Genomic DNA, 18,510 nt, shown 5'->3' with positions numbered 1-18,510 from the left:
AGACAGCTGTGAGAGCATCAGCCACTGCCTGGCACATCCCAGCAATGGGCAGGCAGGCGAGGGGAACAGTGCTGGGCAGTGGGTCATGCCACTAGGACACAGCTCACCTGTTTTGCCTAGCCATGTGTCATAAGAGGGGCTGCAGCCTCCCCCACCAGGAGCCTCAGCCAGGCCCTGCCCTGAACTGGCTGTTTTGAGGAGCTGCCCTCTCCCCACGGAGGGCTGTGTGCCAAGGAGAACCACAACCTGCTGTTCACAAGCTGAGGCTCAGCCCGTTCATTGCAGGGTGCTGGGCCCTACAATTGCCTCTAGAGAAGGAAACTTGGCTGCAGCTTCTGGTAGTGGTGGAGTATGTTGACTCTTCCCTGACTGACTGAAGATAGTAGTTGCTACTGCATTCATTTTGCCTGTGGGGTAAAAACAAAACCAGAAAAGGTATATTTGTTTTTTCATGATACTATATGCCCTCCAGATAGTAAGAAGCATTACGCTAATTTTTCTCCTCCACATTACTCTTCATATCATAATCAGAGAAAGTTGAAGAGAAGTTAAGAATTAATCAAATACCTCCACTGCCAGTAATCCAGATCTCATCTCACTGAACATTCTGGCATTGCAAAATGCAAACCTACACCTCTGAACTGACCCCTAATGGCCATTTCAATGCTACTCAGCATGCAGTGGGGAAAGAGTCCCAAGAGATTTCTCTTCACTACACTTTCACACAGGAACAATTAAAACAGCTACCCTGCAATCAAGCCCAAAAGTGTCTTAATGAGAAAAAGAAGGAAATACAGTTGTGCCATTTATATTATCGAGTTATATTCATGAGGACGGAAACCTTGGTTCTCTTACAGCTTAAGTACAAGCCATAAAATTATCAATGTATTCTCAGTCAGTAGCCTGATCATCCTTAAGAATGAGGTAAAGAACTTCTTTCGTTTCATGTTCTTTGTTTACAGTTCACCACCACCAGAAAACTTCATACTGCAAGTATGAAACCATGCTTCGCATCTTTCATCTTTTAATGCCTTCCATTTTAAATACAGTTGCAAAAGAGTATTTCTAAATACGCATATGCACCACCTACTTCTTGTTCTTGTATTTCAATTTAAAAGAAAAAAAGTGTAGACAAGTAGTTTTCATGGATTTTAGTTTTAAATAATTTTCAAGAGTATTATAAAAGCTACAAGGTGGTCTATTCAGACTAATCGTTTTTCCCCCCCCAGATTTTTTAGTGGAGACATTTGCTGCATCTTTCAGATAACACTCTTCAGAAAGCACTTCAAATGCTGTGATTTAAGTTTATGTTTTCCAAAAGAGAGGGTTCTGTGTCAAACGTCTCTGGAAGTTCTCATACCTAGGAGAAACAAAAGGTGTTGTAATTAGAAAGGCTTCAAAATGATACAAATCATGTAAACTGTGCAAAGAACAAGAAAAACTGCATCTATTCCACAACATGAAATGCTTTTTAAACTTACAAAGATCGATCTAAAATTCTGCTTTCCAATCCTGTATCAGGCAAATTCACAGTGAGATTTGTACGTATTTTAACAACGATACGTATTTCAATGAAAAAAAACATCTCGGAGGTAGTTTATTCAAGCTTGGCAAAAAATGTAAGCCAAATAAAAGTGGCTCTTTTCATACATAACGTGATTCAGGCTAGGAAATCAAAGTCCTGGCAGTTAGAATATGCTAGCCTAAGATTGTCTGTCCTCATAGTAATCAAGCCACACATCTCCCAGAAACCAACCTAGCAAAAACAGAAGAAGAAAATCGCACTCCATTTAGGGACGTGCTGAATGACTGGGGGGGGGGGGGGGGGGGAAGGCAGCAAGGTAATATCACCTCTTCTCAGTCCAGTTTGAGTGTCCCCTTGCTATGCCCTCCAGTGCTCTTCAATCTAGCTTAGAGTCGGACGCAGCACCGTTCAGTTCACAGGGCATTGGACATGAGCTAGCAAGCTCACCAGACTCAAGCAGGCTTCAAGAGAGCACAGCCTCCACTCCCGGATGGCTTACTAGCAGGTTGTACATAACCTGCCTATAGCTAGGGGAGAGCTGACTGCAGGCAACTCTGTAGTAATTGCTATGCATCATTTTCTAATAAAAATCTAAAAACTAAGTAGTCCCTGTTATTTTATCATCCCTCACCAACTAATTCCAACTCTCACATTTATTACATAAGGAAACTTTCTCATAAAGTCTAATAAGGAAAAGTTATTCTCTGATGTATCGTAGAATCAAGTATGCACACATCCTATCCTTATTTCACTTTCCTTACCAGGAGAAAGGAGCAAAACACAAGCAAACTGAATACTAAAATTCATTATTGACCGACATGTGGTGAAAAAGGAGGGAAAACTTACAATTTATGTGTCTTCCTCTATAAATCACCTACAGGTTTTGTGCTGCGCAAGTCTAAAAAATTCTTTTCAATCCTTACAAACCCAACTGTAACATATCAAAAGGCACCACCAATGAAACACGCAAGAACAATAAGATCTCCTACATCTGCAATTTCTTCACCTAAAGGAAGTGACAGAAGAGACTCTGAAGGGTTTTAAATCCACTCAAAAACAAAAGAGGAGAAAGACCTATTTATGAATAGACTTCTAAGATAAAGTATTTCCATTGCGGCCAACCCACTGCAGAGACTTAAGACACACTATATATATTATTATAAGCTATAAATGAATACATTAAAATGACTGAAACACGTGAGCAGATTCAAAAAATGGTGGGCTTTTTGGTGGCTGTGATCACATTAAGATATTTGTATATTCAAATATAAAATAGTTTCATTTATTAGAGTTATAAACACAGTAAAACTGTGTGAGGCATAGTTTTTCATGCTGAATTTGTTTGTGGTGTTTTATCCAGGGAATGAGCAGTTATTACTCTGCTTGTGTAGTCTGCCTGCCTTTCGGTTTTTGTCATCAGAGATCTTACGCACCTATGTTCGTAGAGCACTTAGGCACACAGTAATTTTGTGAAACAAAAACAACAGCAATCCTCAACGTCAAAAAAACAGATCAAGAGTTACTTTCTGTTAAGGAGAACTCTGCATCCAATTGCACAAAGCAAACCTACTGCTTTCACTAAGTACTCACAGGTCCATGCCAATGCTTACCAATGATCAAACTGTATTTAGAGAATCCAAAATATTGTTTCAAAACATGCGGTTACATTAATACTGTAGAGATGGCTAAAGAGAGCTAAACTGTAGGTAAGATTTTTTTCAGAAATTCTGAAGACTGTCTGCAGTTCACCAGACTACATGGGCTACACCCATAATGAGTAATTTCTCAAATTAGTGCCCAAAAAACAATTCTTAGAAATGTTTGCATCTGTGCTCAAGGTTTGTTGGTGGCACAATCAGGTCAGCTAGGAACATCTCTATTTCAGATGAACAGCAGCAAATCAGTAACACTTCAAAATTTTTGCATCATCTCACCATATAGCACGACAGTAACCGAATACTTCGGAACTAGCTGTTTTGATGCCTAGAAAAACAACAAAACCAAAAGGTGCTTGAGATCATTTCCATTACCATTTCAGAACTACATTTGCAGGAATGAAGGCTTCAGAAGGATTTGGAGTCATCTGCGCCTGAGTAACAGCAAATGATGAAGCAAAATTATAGAAGTTATCCAACATCTTCTGAGTGAACTGAAATAAAAGAGATGTTTTAATTTTATTTTGAAGGGCTTCTTTTCCATTTAAATTTTTGTTCAAAAGTTCATCTGATACGCAACTCCCACAGGAAATAAAATTAGCATTGTTATCTTTTCAAATATAGTGGAGAAATGGATATATTGGGTCAGGGAGGTCTGTATTAAAAAGATCAAAACATCCTACCTCTGTCTTGTCCTCAGTTCTTTCTACTGTCCAGAAATAGTCTCAGAATCTTCAAATTTCCCCCTCCCTGCCTAATTTTATCCAACTGGATGAAGAGCTTTGGGAACAATATTTTCACCGATTTATCGGGAGGTCTGTTTTATCTGTGGTCTGGAGACCACATCTTGGCAAAATCTTGTGACTAACCAATGACACAGCGACAACAGCTGGTCTTCTCCTCCAAATTAAAGCACTGGGAGAACTGTACATTGGGACAAAGTGGCAAAGCCCAGCTCAGAGCAAAACATTAGCTGTTAAACCAGCTGAACAGCCTGCAGCAATCTGCCTTGTTACAATTTCCACAGATGCCTGCCAACAGGAGCCAGACTCCAGCAAGAGGGAAACTTGCTTCAGCTTTTATCACAGAAGGGCTAGTACCCTGATATCCTCTGCCACATGTTTTGCTGGGAAAAACATGAGAAAGATGCACAGGAAAAACTGTGGGAAAGAGGAAGTACAAGTGATGAAAACGGACTGAGAGATTTCAGTCAAGAATCAGCAAACCTTGTGTGGGGAGGATGGGACGGCTGGAAATTCCTCCTTAGCTTACAAATAAATAAGTGTACAGTATCTCTGTCCTTCTTTCCCCTATTCACTACAGTTTAAAAAAAAAAAAGAGCAAAACAGAGTCTGGGGCAATGTATCAGCACCCTTGGATTTCTCAGCATCTACTTTGATGCAAACAGAGAGTGGGAGAAGAGAAGATGTCCTAGAACCCAAGGAGTGCATCCTCAGTCTCTTCCGTCTCACACACAAAATTCTGCTTTTCTGTCTCACTCCCTTCTTTATTTTTTATACTATAGCTATATGAAATATATCATCATAAATCTTTACAAGCCTTCTTAAAATGCCGTGGAAGAACTATTGCTTTATTTAGAATAGCGACAAATGATTTTGGCCTTAAGAGAATCTATTTTTATTGCTATAAAGTAGCAGTTCCAAACAGTTGATTTCAAGATTTGAAAAAAGCCATTAGCCATTCACAAACTGTGTTTCCACCTACATGTATCACCTATATCACCTTCCTTCCTCTTCTATCTACTCCTTCAAACATTTCCTTCAAGACTTTCATAAGTTTTCTCTATAAGAGTAATTCTTATTTCAAACTCCTGGCTGAACCACATTCCTTAAAAACAATGTAAAATTTCAGTTAAAACTTTATCTTGTTTTAATAGGGAAAAATCCAGCTAGCTGGAAATAACATTTGCAAAGTGACATGTAATCATGAGGTGTCTTTTTCTTTAAACGTTATTGCTAGGAAAATCCACCAGCCTTCTTGCAAACGACTTCAAGTAGCACATTACTATAACTGGTGACCTAACTACTGCCATTATAAAAAAAATGGTGGAATGAAAAATAACATTTAGATGTCATTTGCCCCAATAAGCACAAAAGGCTTGTTTAAACTTAATATACAAATAGCTCTTGGTCAACTCATACTCAAGATAGGTAATGTCTCCTTTGGAGAAAGTTAATTGGCACTATAATGTGTATAAACTGTCAGAGGACATCAGCTTCATTATCAGGATTACTATTCAGTTACCAGTCTACCTCAATAAGCATCTGGATGAAAAGCAAGCAAGAAAAAAAGTGACTGAAGCAATACCTCTCCAACTTCTTATGTTAAAAGATAATGCCAGAGCCATTGATGGTTCTGGGAACATCAGCTTGATCTTAGTTTTGACCAGAAGATCAAAGCCTCGATTCAAAATACACCTACATATCAGGATTTCAAAGACACCTTCTTGCCTTTTCCAGACATAAGCATTCAAAAGAACCATACAGTGATCTGATGTGTTATGTGCAGACATCAGAACACTGCTAGGGAAATCAAGAGTTGCCATGCAGATCTAGCTTGCCTCGAGTACTGCTATTAGATGGCTGACTAACTGCTATCGCTGGCTAAGGATTTCCAGAGGCTCAAGTTAGCAAAGCTGTTGGCCTGGTCTACAGGAAAAAAAAAAAAAAAAAAATATACATCCTTCTGTGGCACAGTGCAACATTTTGTAATTCTGCAGAACTACATTAGAAGGATTTCTCAAGGGTCAGTGGTACCATTAAATCTCTACCTGCATCCATGCTCAAGTCTGTGTCACCATTTAAGTAATTTTTGACCATCCTTGCAAGTCTATGCCCTGAAGCTCCTATATCTACAGATCACCAGATACTAACTAAAAACACATGAGAGACAGTGGGTATCTGCTCCTATGAGGAAGCCTCATAAATATTTTTAGAGTAGAGTGACACGGATACTATAGACTTTAATGATCTGATTCCACTGAACAGGTGCAAAAACAACCTGCTGCAGGAGAAACATTCTTTCCATGCAATACAATGTCATCTTGAAACACCATAGCATCCGACCAAAGGATGGCAACAAGTTAAGTTGGTTACAATTTTGTAACCAACCATATCAGCTTAAAAAAAAAAAAAAAAAGTTCTTCAGGGGCTCTTAACAGACTTAATAGTACTACAGAGGATTTCTTGAAACAGAATGCCCTAGTTACCTCAGTGAATGAATCTACAGATGATACAGCAGCGTTTGCAACAGGAGTCTGTTGGGCCAAACTCTCCAGCAGTTCCACTGAGATTCCAATCTGGGCTACCGTTGGCGTCTGAGGGAGGTTCATGGCACCAAAGGGGTGTTGGCTTCCTTTCCCTGAAAGCACAACGGCACTCGTATTAGGCTTGGTACACACATAAAGATAGTGTACTTAAACACACAAGCAAGCATATACACATACAATACCTGAAATAGTGAATAAGTAAATTTAAAATACAGCAAGTCTTAAGGACTTTTCTAAGAATAGAAAGAAAGAAAGAAAGAAAAAACAACTTTCAAGCTTCCTGTGATGGAAATTGATCCCAAGTACAATAGGAAATATGATCTATGAGTAGAAGATACAGCAATACCTTTCTTTACAGGAACAAATTATTCAATTCCTATCATAATGACTACAGAAAAACCCCAAACACCTTTAGCACTGCTGCACAGGTTTTTGATTCACTCATTCAAATCAAGTGCTGGTGAATCTGTTTGTGCAGTGAGAATTAAAGGCTGTTCTTTGAAGCTCACTCTGACTCTAAGCTATTCCTACACCAAAGTGGGCAGACTCATGAACGATTAGAACAGCTCAAAATCACCAAATGCAGCAAAAGTCACGTCTCAATGCCCATGAAACAGAAGCGTCTCCAGCTTTGCAAAAGTCACAAACAAAAAAACAAATCAGGCAGAACATACACCCACAAACTGCAAAACTCTTATCCAGGCTTCATCTCAGCCCCTATCATCATTTCTGAACTTTCTCAACTGAGCTTTAACCAGCACTTTCAGTCCCACCTTCAGCTACAGACTCCGCAAACAACAACAATCATCTACAGTCACTGAAACTGCTCTCTCCTCTTTGTCAGTACCCAATCAGGAAAAAAAAAAAAATAGGGAAAAGATCAGGGTGGAGGTCACAGTGTTATTAGCAAGTAAATATTTGTCTGAGCTGACAAAATAGGCAAATATTCTCATAACAGAAGCAATGCTTCAGCACTACTCTCCAGCCTTTTGCCAGCTGGAAAAAGCAAAGCTGGTTAAGTGCTATCCTACAGAGCTGTAAACAGTATCTTCAGCTGCAAGCAAGTCTAACTGAAATCTGAAGCACCATCTGGCTGAGTTCTTGGCCATGGAGCTAACTCATCACGAAAAGCACAAGTCTGAGGAATCAAACTCAAGTTCAAAGACTGACGATCTCAGAGATACTAGGCTCTACCATGAAGGACACCAACATCTAAGCCATACAGAAATCACACTCAAAATTCAATAGGCCTTTCAATTGAAGCAAAGTGCCAATCCTCCACGTACTCAGGAATATACCAGCTTAAAAGCCCTTCCGCATCACCTTTCTTTTCTATTCCCATTAGATTTAGTCTGCCAAATCAATTCCAAGAAAATAATAATTCGTTCAATTCATGAGAGAGGCACTAACATTTTAACATTAATGTAAACGTAGAACAGAATATGTTGAACATTAAAAACAAACCCCCACACAAACAATAAAAAAAAGGCAAAAACTGTTAGCGATATCCTAGTGCCTTACACTAGAAGCCTACTGTGCTCTTCTCCTTCACCTCAGATATAAAATTCATACTAGTTAGAAAGTCTTTGCATTCTGATCTCACTTTCCTTAATACAGTCCACATCTTAGAACTGAAACATAGTGGCACTTTACAAGTAAAGCACTCACTGTTCTATTAAAACATTACTTTAACACAAGGGCCAGTAAGAAGAATTAGTCTCCTAAAACACTATTTAGAAGCTCTTTTGAGGAATGCTATTATTGCTATTTGAGCTCAGTCCATACAATGCATAGATGCTTGCTTTATAAAGTTAGAATTTATAGAAGCATTAAAAACAAACAAAAAAGCTATCAGAAACCAGGATGACTAAATGCCACGTTTAAGTTCATTAGAAATACTAATATAAAACTTATACCAACTGTATTGCTATTTTCCAACACATTCACCTGAGAAACTGACACTTACAATAAAAACCTAACACCCTCAAGCAACAAGCTTCATCAGAAAACATCACTACTTTAGAAAGACCTAACTAATTAAAGTACATCTATTCTGTCACTTTGCATGCAAGGATGACACCTCCTGAGACCAATAGCCTCTGCAAGCACTGCCCCAGCAATATAGATACTTAGCACTGCTTTCCCATGGAACCACTCTCCTGGAGAGGTATCCACCTAAAAGGATCAGAGAAAAACATCCCCTGTCATCTTTATATCAACTGTGTACTCCACATTTTGAATGTTACCTCTTACAATTCGCATTTCAAACCTTATGAATGCAAAGAACACAATGTGTTAACGTACGGAAACACAGACTGAGGTTTTGGCATTCAGATCCTGCACTCTCCAAGATACTACGTCACAACCAGAGTAAAGAGCAATCAGAAAAATATTTTAATTTTCTCCTCTTTCCTTTCATGCAATTTTGAGTCAAAATACTCACACTCCAATACCTTTCAGCACAACGTTGTCAGAAAACCCTACCTATTCGCATTCCTCAAATGCAGACATTATTTAACTGGGTATATTTGTGAGTGGGAAACAGAAGATCACACATATAACCACGTGCTGGGCAGCAAACAAAGTTTGGAACGCAGAAGGCTATCCTATAACTTTATCCCACTTGTCAATACACTCCCAGTAAGACTGCACGTAGCCTAAAAGCTATGCTTTACAATTCTTCCACACTTCCAGTCACAATTAAGAAAAACTTCGCAATTGTGAGGTAAAAAGTGTTTCTAGCTCCTTCTCCATAAGCAGTCAAATGGAACTCATCTACATTTGATTAGCAAAATAGCACATAAAACAGCCACAAAAGAACGTATAACCACATTCACTGAAACACTACCAGATATTATACTGTAGGGAAACAGTTCGGGCCTAGAGGAGAGGCTGATACAAATGAGGGCTGTGCTGCCATTCACAGAGACCTTGACAGGCTGGAGAAAAGCACAGAGCAGAACCTCAAGAACTTCTCAAACCAGTTTTTCGTGTTGTTGCCCTACTCACCCTGAAGAAGAGTATTTCGCAAAAGTCATTCCCCCGTTTTAGCTCGTGTACCAAAGCAACCTTGGTGACACTACAATGTTTGAGGGCAGTGACTTTCTTAAGGGAGTGCGGGAGAGGGGGAAGGAGGGAAGAAAACTAAACAAGCTGTGACAATGCCATTCCACTTGATCTGCAGAATTCTTAAATATAAAATGTGTAGTTGTAGTATTCTTACAGCAGAATCAGTCATTACATTGATTGGCAACGGGGGCAAGTCGCACATATAGCAAAACCTGTAGAGCACCAGGGAATTCTAGGCAGAAAGCATAAGCTTCACACGTGCGTAAGAAACTCTACACTTAACCTCTCACAACTTACCTACAATAAAATGCTAGGCCCCTTCAGCTGACCACATCTGCCCACTTCAGAAACACTGCAGCCCTCCTCTCTTCATCACACAGCAAGAAAGAGAAACTCTGCTATAACCACTGCTTCACAGGGAACTTACAGTTAGTGCCACAGTTTGCCAAAAATATGAATTCATTCTGCTCAACATGGGATTAAGTTTAGCGCTCTGCAGTATTTTGACTCGGCAGCACAATAATTAATATAACATCCAGCAAGCAAGCTAATGTCACAATATATATGCAGAGCCATTTTATAAAAAAATTAAACAAAGCTTATTCTGTCATTTTTAATGCACATAATCTTAAGTAACAAAAAGTTGACTTATTTCAGATACTCCTACAACTTCTCCCCAACTATTCTAGCTTGTAAAAGGAACAGACACACATTTATTACTACGTCCTTTTTTTCCTCCCAAAAGCAAAAGTCACAAACTTAGTTCTGCTATTAATTGGCAAATTACCTCTTAGTATTATTATTTTAGCCTGAGCTTTCCATGTTAGAAACATCTGCCCAACCTCCATGCTTCTCGTAAGACTCACTTAAAGGTTTACTTGCCATATCCCTTCAAAAAAAGTGACAATGCTGAAAATACATTTCCACCTTGACAACTGAGCTACTCACCTCGAAACTACTGCTTTAACTGAATAGATCCATGCTAGAAACATAATCCCTTGCCACTTCCTACACAATAAAACTCAAGTTCAACTTCCTTATTCATTCTCTTCATGGACTAGCACTGCTGCCTACCAGTGAAAATAGATACTCTGAATCAGGAGACATCCTAGCACCCCATCCACTTGATGAGGACATGCCACTGACATTTGTCACGTGCAAGAAATTAACCTCAGACATTCAAATGCAAAACAAATTTCCACAGGACGGTTCCTACTTTCTAAGATCACTCCCTCTGGTCTCCCCTTTCTACACTGTAATCTCCATCAGACAATTCTTTATAGCATGGAAACTAAGGCTGTGCAGCTTATAATGACTCTGAACCAGACAACCAGTAGAAAACAACAGGAAAGGTAAGAGCTCTCTTCTTCAGACAAAACACAGCACTGCCACATGGCACAACCAATCCACTCAACTATGTTACAGAATTGTTCCTCAAATGTAGCCCTTTGCAACTTTTCTGTTTCCAGCAGCAACTGTCTCAACGTTCCAACAAAATCAGAGATGAAAAATAATTTAGAGAAAATTCAAGGGACTGGAGCCACATTTACAAGATATAGGATTATATAAAATAAAGCAAGTCAACATTCACATGGAAGTAATGCCTAAAGGTGCTATTCTTTAGAACTCCACTAATCTGAAAATATTTTTTTGCTACAAAGCTCTCTGAAGACACACAAAGTCTACCACAAGAAAAAAAAAATGGGGAAAGAAAGCAGGTGCTACCCTTTAGTCCATTTCGCTCACTACACAAGTTCGGGACATACAAAAAACACATAAAAAAATAAATCAACTTGTTGCTGTTACATGTTCTACGAAGGCCCCAAACTTCTAGCTAACGTACATGATCAGGATTTCCTGCACCTGGAAAGCCTTTACCTCATGTCAGGTTATTATCCACGACTCATTCAAAAGAAAGCATGCCACCTACTGAATTAATGCATTTCCTCACAGGATCTTCAATAGAGATCTAAATAGAAATTAAAGTTAAGGTTGTAATCCACACTTGAACCTATAAAAGATGTGTATTACTTTATCACCATAGGACTACAAACTGTATGACTGACATACCCATTCTTTTACTAGATGAAAAGCATGCCTTTGGGATGCTTCGTCATTTTCATAGTGTGCATGGAAAAACCACTCACATAGTTAGAAAAAAAAAAAAAAAAATCCACTTCACGTAGCACTAGCTTCTTCTGACTCCGGTATCTTCACTCGGGCATAGAGCAAGAATAAAATTATTTGGAAAACTGCTTTCCAATGATGGTATCCTGAACTGAAACATTACATAGTGCACAGCACCTGGACTAGAAGAATATGGCTTTCCAAAGTCATCGTTACAAACTTTACTCATTAGAAAAGGCAGCTCTGTGCTACAGCAAATACAATGCCTTGACAACAGGAGCTACAAGAAAATATTGCAGGCGTTTCCAGCCAAATGCCTAAAACCATGCTAAGGAAGATGCACGGTCATTCTTCCTCAGCTTCCTGATACAGAAGTACTGCAACTTGTATGCCAACACTGTTAAAACGAAGTTCCAAATCAACACTGCGGACAAGGGAAAATGAGTGAGAAACTCTTCTAGGAGCATTAATACACAGACAGACTTCCACAGAGCCCACCAACCACTCCTCACGTCTCCTACCGACTGTCAGGAAATACACAGCAATCTAACTTTCCAAGGAGCCCTTGGATCAACAACACTTCTCAACAGTTACTCCCTCATGCATGCAGCAACATGCCCGTTCCACTGACTGCTACGTTTTACTAATCTTACCAGACTTGAGACCAGAAATTTTGAAGATGGCACTCGGCTTCTCATTAGTGACAAACCCAAGCAGCTGCCACACTGCCATCCCACTCTGGTCCGGATAACAAAAATAGACAGATCCTCCCATTCCTTCGGGAAATGGCAGAGTTCCCAACATAAACACCACAACGTGGTTGATGTTTTCATAGTCCGGTAAGTCAAAGACAAATTTGTCCTCAGCCACTTGTTGAGGAGCTGCTTGCACCTAGGGAATAAAAAAAAAAAAAAAAAAAAAGAAGTAAAGTGTTAGTAAAGATTTTGTTCTCTTTCTTTCGACTGTAACCATGAGCTTCCCTTTTCAGAATTGCGTCCAAGGTGGAACACAACAAGACGTGAGGAAGGCACTAACCTAAGTAGCAAACATTCAGATGAAAGGCCAACTGTCCAGTCACGCAAAAGGCTGCTACAAAGGAATCACAAGCCCTCACTAGCTACACTGATTGCACATCCCACCCAGGACTACACCATCAGAATACCTTGGCTCCTCATCTGCCTAGGAGGAAGACAGCACGCAGCAGAGCTTGCTAAGTCTGTCAACTGTGGCTGCTGACCACCTGGCTGCCACAACCCCAGCAACCATGGACACCTGTTCACATAAGAAACACAAGAGGCCTTCAGACAGGTAGTACAAGGACGGCTAAATGCCAGAGCACAAAGAAACCCTCCTCTTTGCCCCGGGTGCCATATCCATGCAACCAATGCCTTAAAAAGTATCTTTTCAGCTCCCAGCTTGCCAGAAGCTGACTCAGGAGCTCGAAGCCCTGTTTTAAGGGAGAGGAGGGCGACTGCCTCCAGGCAGGAGGCCAGCAACGAGGCTCCCGCTGCTGGCTCCTGTCTTTTGCGGGACAAAAGGCAGGAGCCAGCAGACGCATGACGGGGGCGGCAGCGTCCCCTCGGCCTGGCGCCGGCCCCGGGAGGAGCCTGGGGAGAAGGGAAGGACGAGACCCACGGGGCGGCTCTGAGGCCCCCTCGGCAGCTCCGTCCTCGCCCCCAGCGGGCTGAGGTCCCCGCCCGCCCGCGGCCCGGGCGGTGCTCACCAGCCTGCCCGCCACCAGGCAGCCGAACATGGCGGCGGCAGCCGCCGAGCCCCTCAGACCCTCGGCTGCTCCGGAGCCTCCATGAGTACCGACACCCGGAAATCACCGCGCCCCCGATCCCCGGGCGGCCAGAAAAATCACTTCCGGAACAGCGCCACGGGGGGCGGCGGCGCAGCACTACAGCTCCCGCGGTGCACCGCGCGTTCGCGCCGGCGGCGGCGCTGCGCGGGGCGGAGCGGTGCCTCATGGGAGATGTAGTCCGCCCCCCTCCCCAATCCCCGCGCAATCTGTGCGGAGCCCCGGGCAGACAGCGCTTGGGAGAGCGCCGGCTGCGCTACGGGCTTTCGATCGAAGGTGTCTTGAAATTGAAGTTTTAGCAGAAGGTGCTGCCGAGGAAAAAAAATGTTACAGTCTCCACTGACTTGCTTTGTCGTTTTGTACGTTTGCATTCACAGACATCCCGCTGTATTGATTGTAAGCCCTGCAAGCCGAGGCTGCAATGCTGCTGTCCCGCCCTCCGCGGAGCCTACAAACGCCCTGGGAACACTTTCTTCTGCCGGCCCTGTGGGCAGCTGCAGGTGAGCGTGGTTTACGCTGCGCCTGGCCAGCCATGCAGTCAGAGCTAAAAATTTCAAATGTGAAATTCTTCCACTACTGACTGTGGCACGGCCTATGGCTTAGGTCAGCCTCGTAGTCCAGAAACAGAAGGTGGCAAGCACCACTCACTTACAGTTTTTTAAAGTTCACAGAGCTGTAAATCTGGCTCCAGCATGAAAGTGTCTTTGGTACAAGCAGTGACTAAATAAGTGAACGCTTCAACCTCGGAGAGAAAGTGTGTCATGGCTGTAACAAAGGTCTATAATATCAGAAGCGGCATATAAAACAAAACAATCATTCATCGTTTCTCCACTACAAGAAATAGTAGCAGGTCAAATTACTGGGTAGAAAAAGGAGATATTTCTACAGACGGTGCCGATGTTATTGACTGCAGTTGCAAGAATTTTACATGTGTTCAAAAACAGATTAAAAATTCAACGGAAAATGCATCAAGGCTTAAGTACAAAATCACAGCCTCTTGTTTAGAAATGCAGGAGTCACCAGGAATCTGAACTTAAGAGGTAACACCTAAAAACAACACTCTGTATGCCCTGTTCTTCTACAGTACAAGATAATTCTTACTGGACGCTGCCAGAGATAAGGCACTTTGGTCTTGCCCTGCGCAGCCATCCTTTACTGTTTTCTGGATTCAAACATGACTGATTTTCTTTGAGTATTGAAGAGCAGTGGAAATTCTATGTCGTGGTTCATTTATCTAGAAATTAAAGTTGACGTTGCTATGAAAGTAAAAGCCTAGATCCAAAATGCTTATATTCAGATAAAGCTGGCAATCAACTTAACCAAAGCAATTAGGAGACCTCACTGTTATGGAGCAAATAAAATCTGCATCAGAAAATGAAGAGACAAACAGGACGGGAAAAAGTTAATCAGAAAAGATACCTAATTAAATATGCTGACATATACCAAAAACTAAACTGAGAGACAATTTATGTAACAGTATATGATGCTGCATTCCCAAGAAACTGAATTTGTCCTCACAGATATAGCTCAGGTTCTGGATGTTTACATCATGCACGTTTACTGTGTGAACTGACGACCGGTGCCATTTCAGAGTACTTACCGTTAGACAGCACGCGGTGGTCAGAGAACAACCCTCACTGACTTCAGCATGAACTTCCACCAAAGAGATTTCCAGGCTTACATCAAACTTTTCACATATGCCTGCATGATGGTTTAATGGCCAGGTTAGCATCACATACGAACTCTGTCACACAAAGTCTAGCTCCCCAGGGGAAAAACCAGAAACAGTCTCGGCTACGTCATCATCCCTTCTCCTCCTGCAAACGCCAGCCTCTCAACATCTTCCAACGTTTTCAAAAAGAGAGAAAGGCCTTGACAGCAATAAAATACTCGAGATTTCAATGCTAGGTGACAGGGAAAGGAGTCAGGAAATCTACCTTTGCATTTCACAGACATTTACCAGGTAAGAGGTGGTAAGTGACAGAACCTTGTCACTCTGGGCCAGAATAAAAGGAAAAACCTACCACTGGGTGGAAACACCTGCTCATTCCCCTCAGCTCAGTCCCTTCCTCTGTCTCTGCCCCAGGTTCCCTTTCCAGACGGATCTGCAGTGCTGAGAAGTCTCAGCCCGCTTTAAGTCTAACCAGTTCTCCCCCGTTCCTGTAAGATCCTCAGTCCTCTGCCCGCAACCATTTCCAGTTTCTTTGTCCACCCAGAACCTGCCTCCAGGAGCCTTCCCAGGCTAATCTTTCTCAGTTATTCACTGCTCTCCCTTTCTATATCTCAGTCTCCGTCTTGGTTATCTCATTTTTCCACTGACTTCCTGCCTCCTGTTTTATCTGTATCTCTGCCAGGCACCGTTCCTTACACAATTCCCTAAATCCCAATCATTTTTTTCCTTCAATTTTAGCTATTTTTAAGACACAGGACACACAACTACCTGTCACAGATTACCAAAACACATCCTTTCTCTTTTTTTCTCCAACGTGTTGATACCTGGTTAAAGAAACTGAGAACGGGGAATTTCAACAGAGCAGTTTCAGCGCACATCACTGCTGACTCTATCTACCACAAAAATTTTAAAGCTAGATCTAACCAAGTTTGATTTAACCGCTGGAGGCTTACCTTTAAATGCTTTCAAAGTAATTTTTTTCCCAAACTTTTTCACATGAACTTCTATTGCGAAGATAAAAGCATACAACTTCCATCCATGCTCTTTTTCACTTAGCTTTGAAAAATAAAAGCAAATACGTATCTTCATAAACATTAGGCTCATTTTGTTTTTATATTTTAGAATATGTTCCTGCTGCAGGTGAGCCACAACGTACAAAAGAGAACAAGATTAAGGAGCCAAGGAGACAGTTAATAGGGACACGCTGATACCTTCCCTCTTACTTTCCCTCTGGGCGGAAAGACAGTCTGTAGTTCTGGTTTGAGCATTTTAATCAATGTTTCTTCAGGACAGATTCCTTAACAACCATAAAGCAGACACAAAAGGCCAGAACTCACTCATGAATATGCTCAGCAATGACTCAAGAAGATGAGAAATGAAATAAAATGGAAAGTAACAGCCCGTGTATTCAGTGTAATTCTTTACAGCTTTGTCCACAACCAACAATAACGTGTGCATGGGCTACCTCAAAAGCACTGTTCACAGATACTAACCTCCATAAAAAGGAGGTGCCTACTTCCTTCTCCTCATTTAAAAACTCACTGACCAAAGCTCAAAAGCACAAATTACGCTAGTAACATCACCGCAGATATTTAAAGTTATGACAGGCTTTTCAGAGGAATGCTACTGCTCTAATGCAGTATTTTCCACATGTAAAAGATGTCCACCACTTTAGTTTCTAGGTGTGTGCTTTGTACCTTCAAATCTCAGTGCTGAAAGGAGCCCATGAGCTATTTAATCGCTGAGGAATATCCAGTGCTTGCAGCAGAAGCTGAAAACCAGTGCCCTCCACTCATCGTCTCTGCAGTTGCTCCGGTGAATATCTAGCTATTTTACACAAAGTAGAAAGGAGGAGGACTACCCACCGCTTCAGAAAAGCTCCTGGCTCACAGCACTCCCTTGGGAGCGCAGTGAGGGTTTCCAATCCCTGCTCCAAATCTGGGAGGAGGAGGCCATTACCATCTGCGTCTGCCAGCACTTCACTACCTAGCTTGTGAAAAGGGCACTCATGGCCACTACTACCACCACAGTATGTTTTATTCAAGAAAGAATGGGGTTGTCTTAATAGGCCAACGCAAGGCTGGCTGCTGAGACTCAAGCAGGGTGAGGCACCCTTCACAGAATTTGGTGCCCCTTAAATATGTCTTTTATTTGACGCTAAGCAAGGCCTCCAGATGTGTACATATCATGCTGTGGGCAACATCATTCTCCTAACTGTTTATCGCTGCCATCTTATCCACAGAGGAATTCACTAGAGAAAATTAATTCATTCTACTCCAGGCCAAATCAGCTGGCTCATCCACATCAAAAACTAACACACTAATGGCACTACCAGCTTCGGCGGAGAGGGGAAATGGCCATCCCTCTTGGGAAAATAATATCTCTCATTCACACAAGCATACTGGGAAGCGGACAGCTATCTAAATAGGTCTCATATTTGCCTGGCACTGCGTCAGAGCGGAGGGCACTGCTCCAGTGCCCGCAGGGACCCTGCTGGAGCGCTCTGGAGTATCTTGCTGAACCTGAGCCAGGCTCTGCAGACACCATTAGGTGTTCAAGAACAAAAAAGGTGATCCCGATAGCGGAGAGCTGGAAGTCCCACTTCAGATCAAGCGCAAGAAGATCAACTATCTTGCTTTTAAGAAGACACCAAAGGAAGAAGTCGCCCCACTTTGGCTGACTAGTTTCTCTATGGGACTTCCTGCGCTCAGTGAAGGAGGAAAGTCCTTGTTTTTAACACAAAAGCCGTGCTTTTTCTCCACTGACTACAAAAACTATCAACGGAGAGGAGCGTGAAAACGGAAGGCAGTTAACCTCTGCCAACATCTTGCCTACAAGTTGCGCAGAAGGAACCGACCGACTCTGCAACCCAAACTCGGCAAGGAAGTCTGCTGAGGACTACGCGGGGAGGAGGAGCAGGAGACAGGTTTCTCTCAGAGGCACCCTGGCCCTCGGCAGGGAGAGCAGATGGAAAAGCTTATTTTTACCTCCGAGGCCAGTAGGTGTAACTCTGAATACCAAAGGGCACAGGCTAGTTTACGTCAACCAGGCAAACGCCAAGGGGCATCCAAAGACTGTCGAGTCTTATTTACGTAAAACAAAAAATAACAGCCGGGTCAGCAAATTCTTCCTTTATCCGAATGGTCTTCTGTTTTTTCCTCAGGATTGTGCCTGACACCTTCCTTCACGGAAACTTAACAGCTGAACACCTTTACCTCTATCCACTTAGGCCTCTATTAAAAAAAATTCGACTAATACTAAGAGCGCGGCAGGCTCCCAGGGGAGGGGGAGCAGCGGCGGCAGCGAGAGGACGAGGCACCTCGGGCTGAGGAGAAAAACGTCCGTTTGCGGCCGCTGCCGCCTCTCTCGCGC

The 18,510-nt window shown here is 42.2% G+C and overlaps 1 protein-coding gene and 1 long non-coding RNA gene across 5 annotated transcripts; one reads left to right on the top strand and one right to left on the bottom strand.

The window, feature by feature from the left end:
- Positions 1 to 1,136: 1,136 nt before the first annotated feature.
- HIKESHI (heat shock protein nuclear import factor hikeshi) lies at positions 1,137 to 18,510 on the bottom strand. Of its 4 annotated transcripts, XM_068930625.1 has the most exons (7): positions 13,389 to 13,526; positions 12,828 to 12,937; positions 12,701 to 12,754; positions 12,319 to 12,556; positions 6,410 to 6,561; positions 3,556 to 3,674; positions 1,137 to 1,360 (listed from the first exon to the last, which is right to left on the bottom strand). In XM_068930625.1, the coding sequence occupies exons 4-7, from the start codon at positions 12,467 to 12,469 to the stop codon at positions 1,306 to 1,308; spliced, it is 477 nt and encodes a 158-aa protein (XP_068786726.1). In that variant the 5' UTR covers positions 12,470 to 12,556; positions 12,701 to 12,754; positions 12,828 to 12,937; positions 13,389 to 13,526; the 3' UTR covers positions 1,137 to 1,305. The 4 variants fall into 4 exon arrangements, with proteins under 4 accessions (XP_068786726.1, XP_068786727.1, XP_068786729.1 ...); XM_068930626.1 differs by lacking the exon at positions 12,701 to 12,754 and having other exon boundaries at positions 13,389 to 13,586; XM_068930628.1 differs by lacking the exons at positions 12,701 to 12,754; positions 12,828 to 12,937; positions 13,389 to 13,526 and adding an exon at positions 18,126 to 18,510.
- Positions 13,658 to 16,532, top strand: LOC138065655 (uncharacterized). The gene is made up of 3 exons (XR_011138762.1): positions 13,658 to 13,742; positions 13,844 to 13,966; positions 16,261 to 16,532. It is a non-coding gene; the product is annotated as an uncharacterized lncRNA (long non-coding RNA).

Source organism: Struthio camelus, chromosome 1 (assembly GCF_040807025.1).
Source record: "Struthio camelus isolate bStrCam1 chromosome 1, bStrCam1.hap1, whole genome shotgun sequence".
Classification (NCBI taxonomy): Eukaryota; Metazoa; Chordata; class Aves; order Struthioniformes; family Struthionidae; genus Struthio; species Struthio camelus.
The sequence above is the reverse complement of the archived record's forward strand: the minus strand, read 5'-3'. Positions and strand labels throughout refer to the sequence as shown.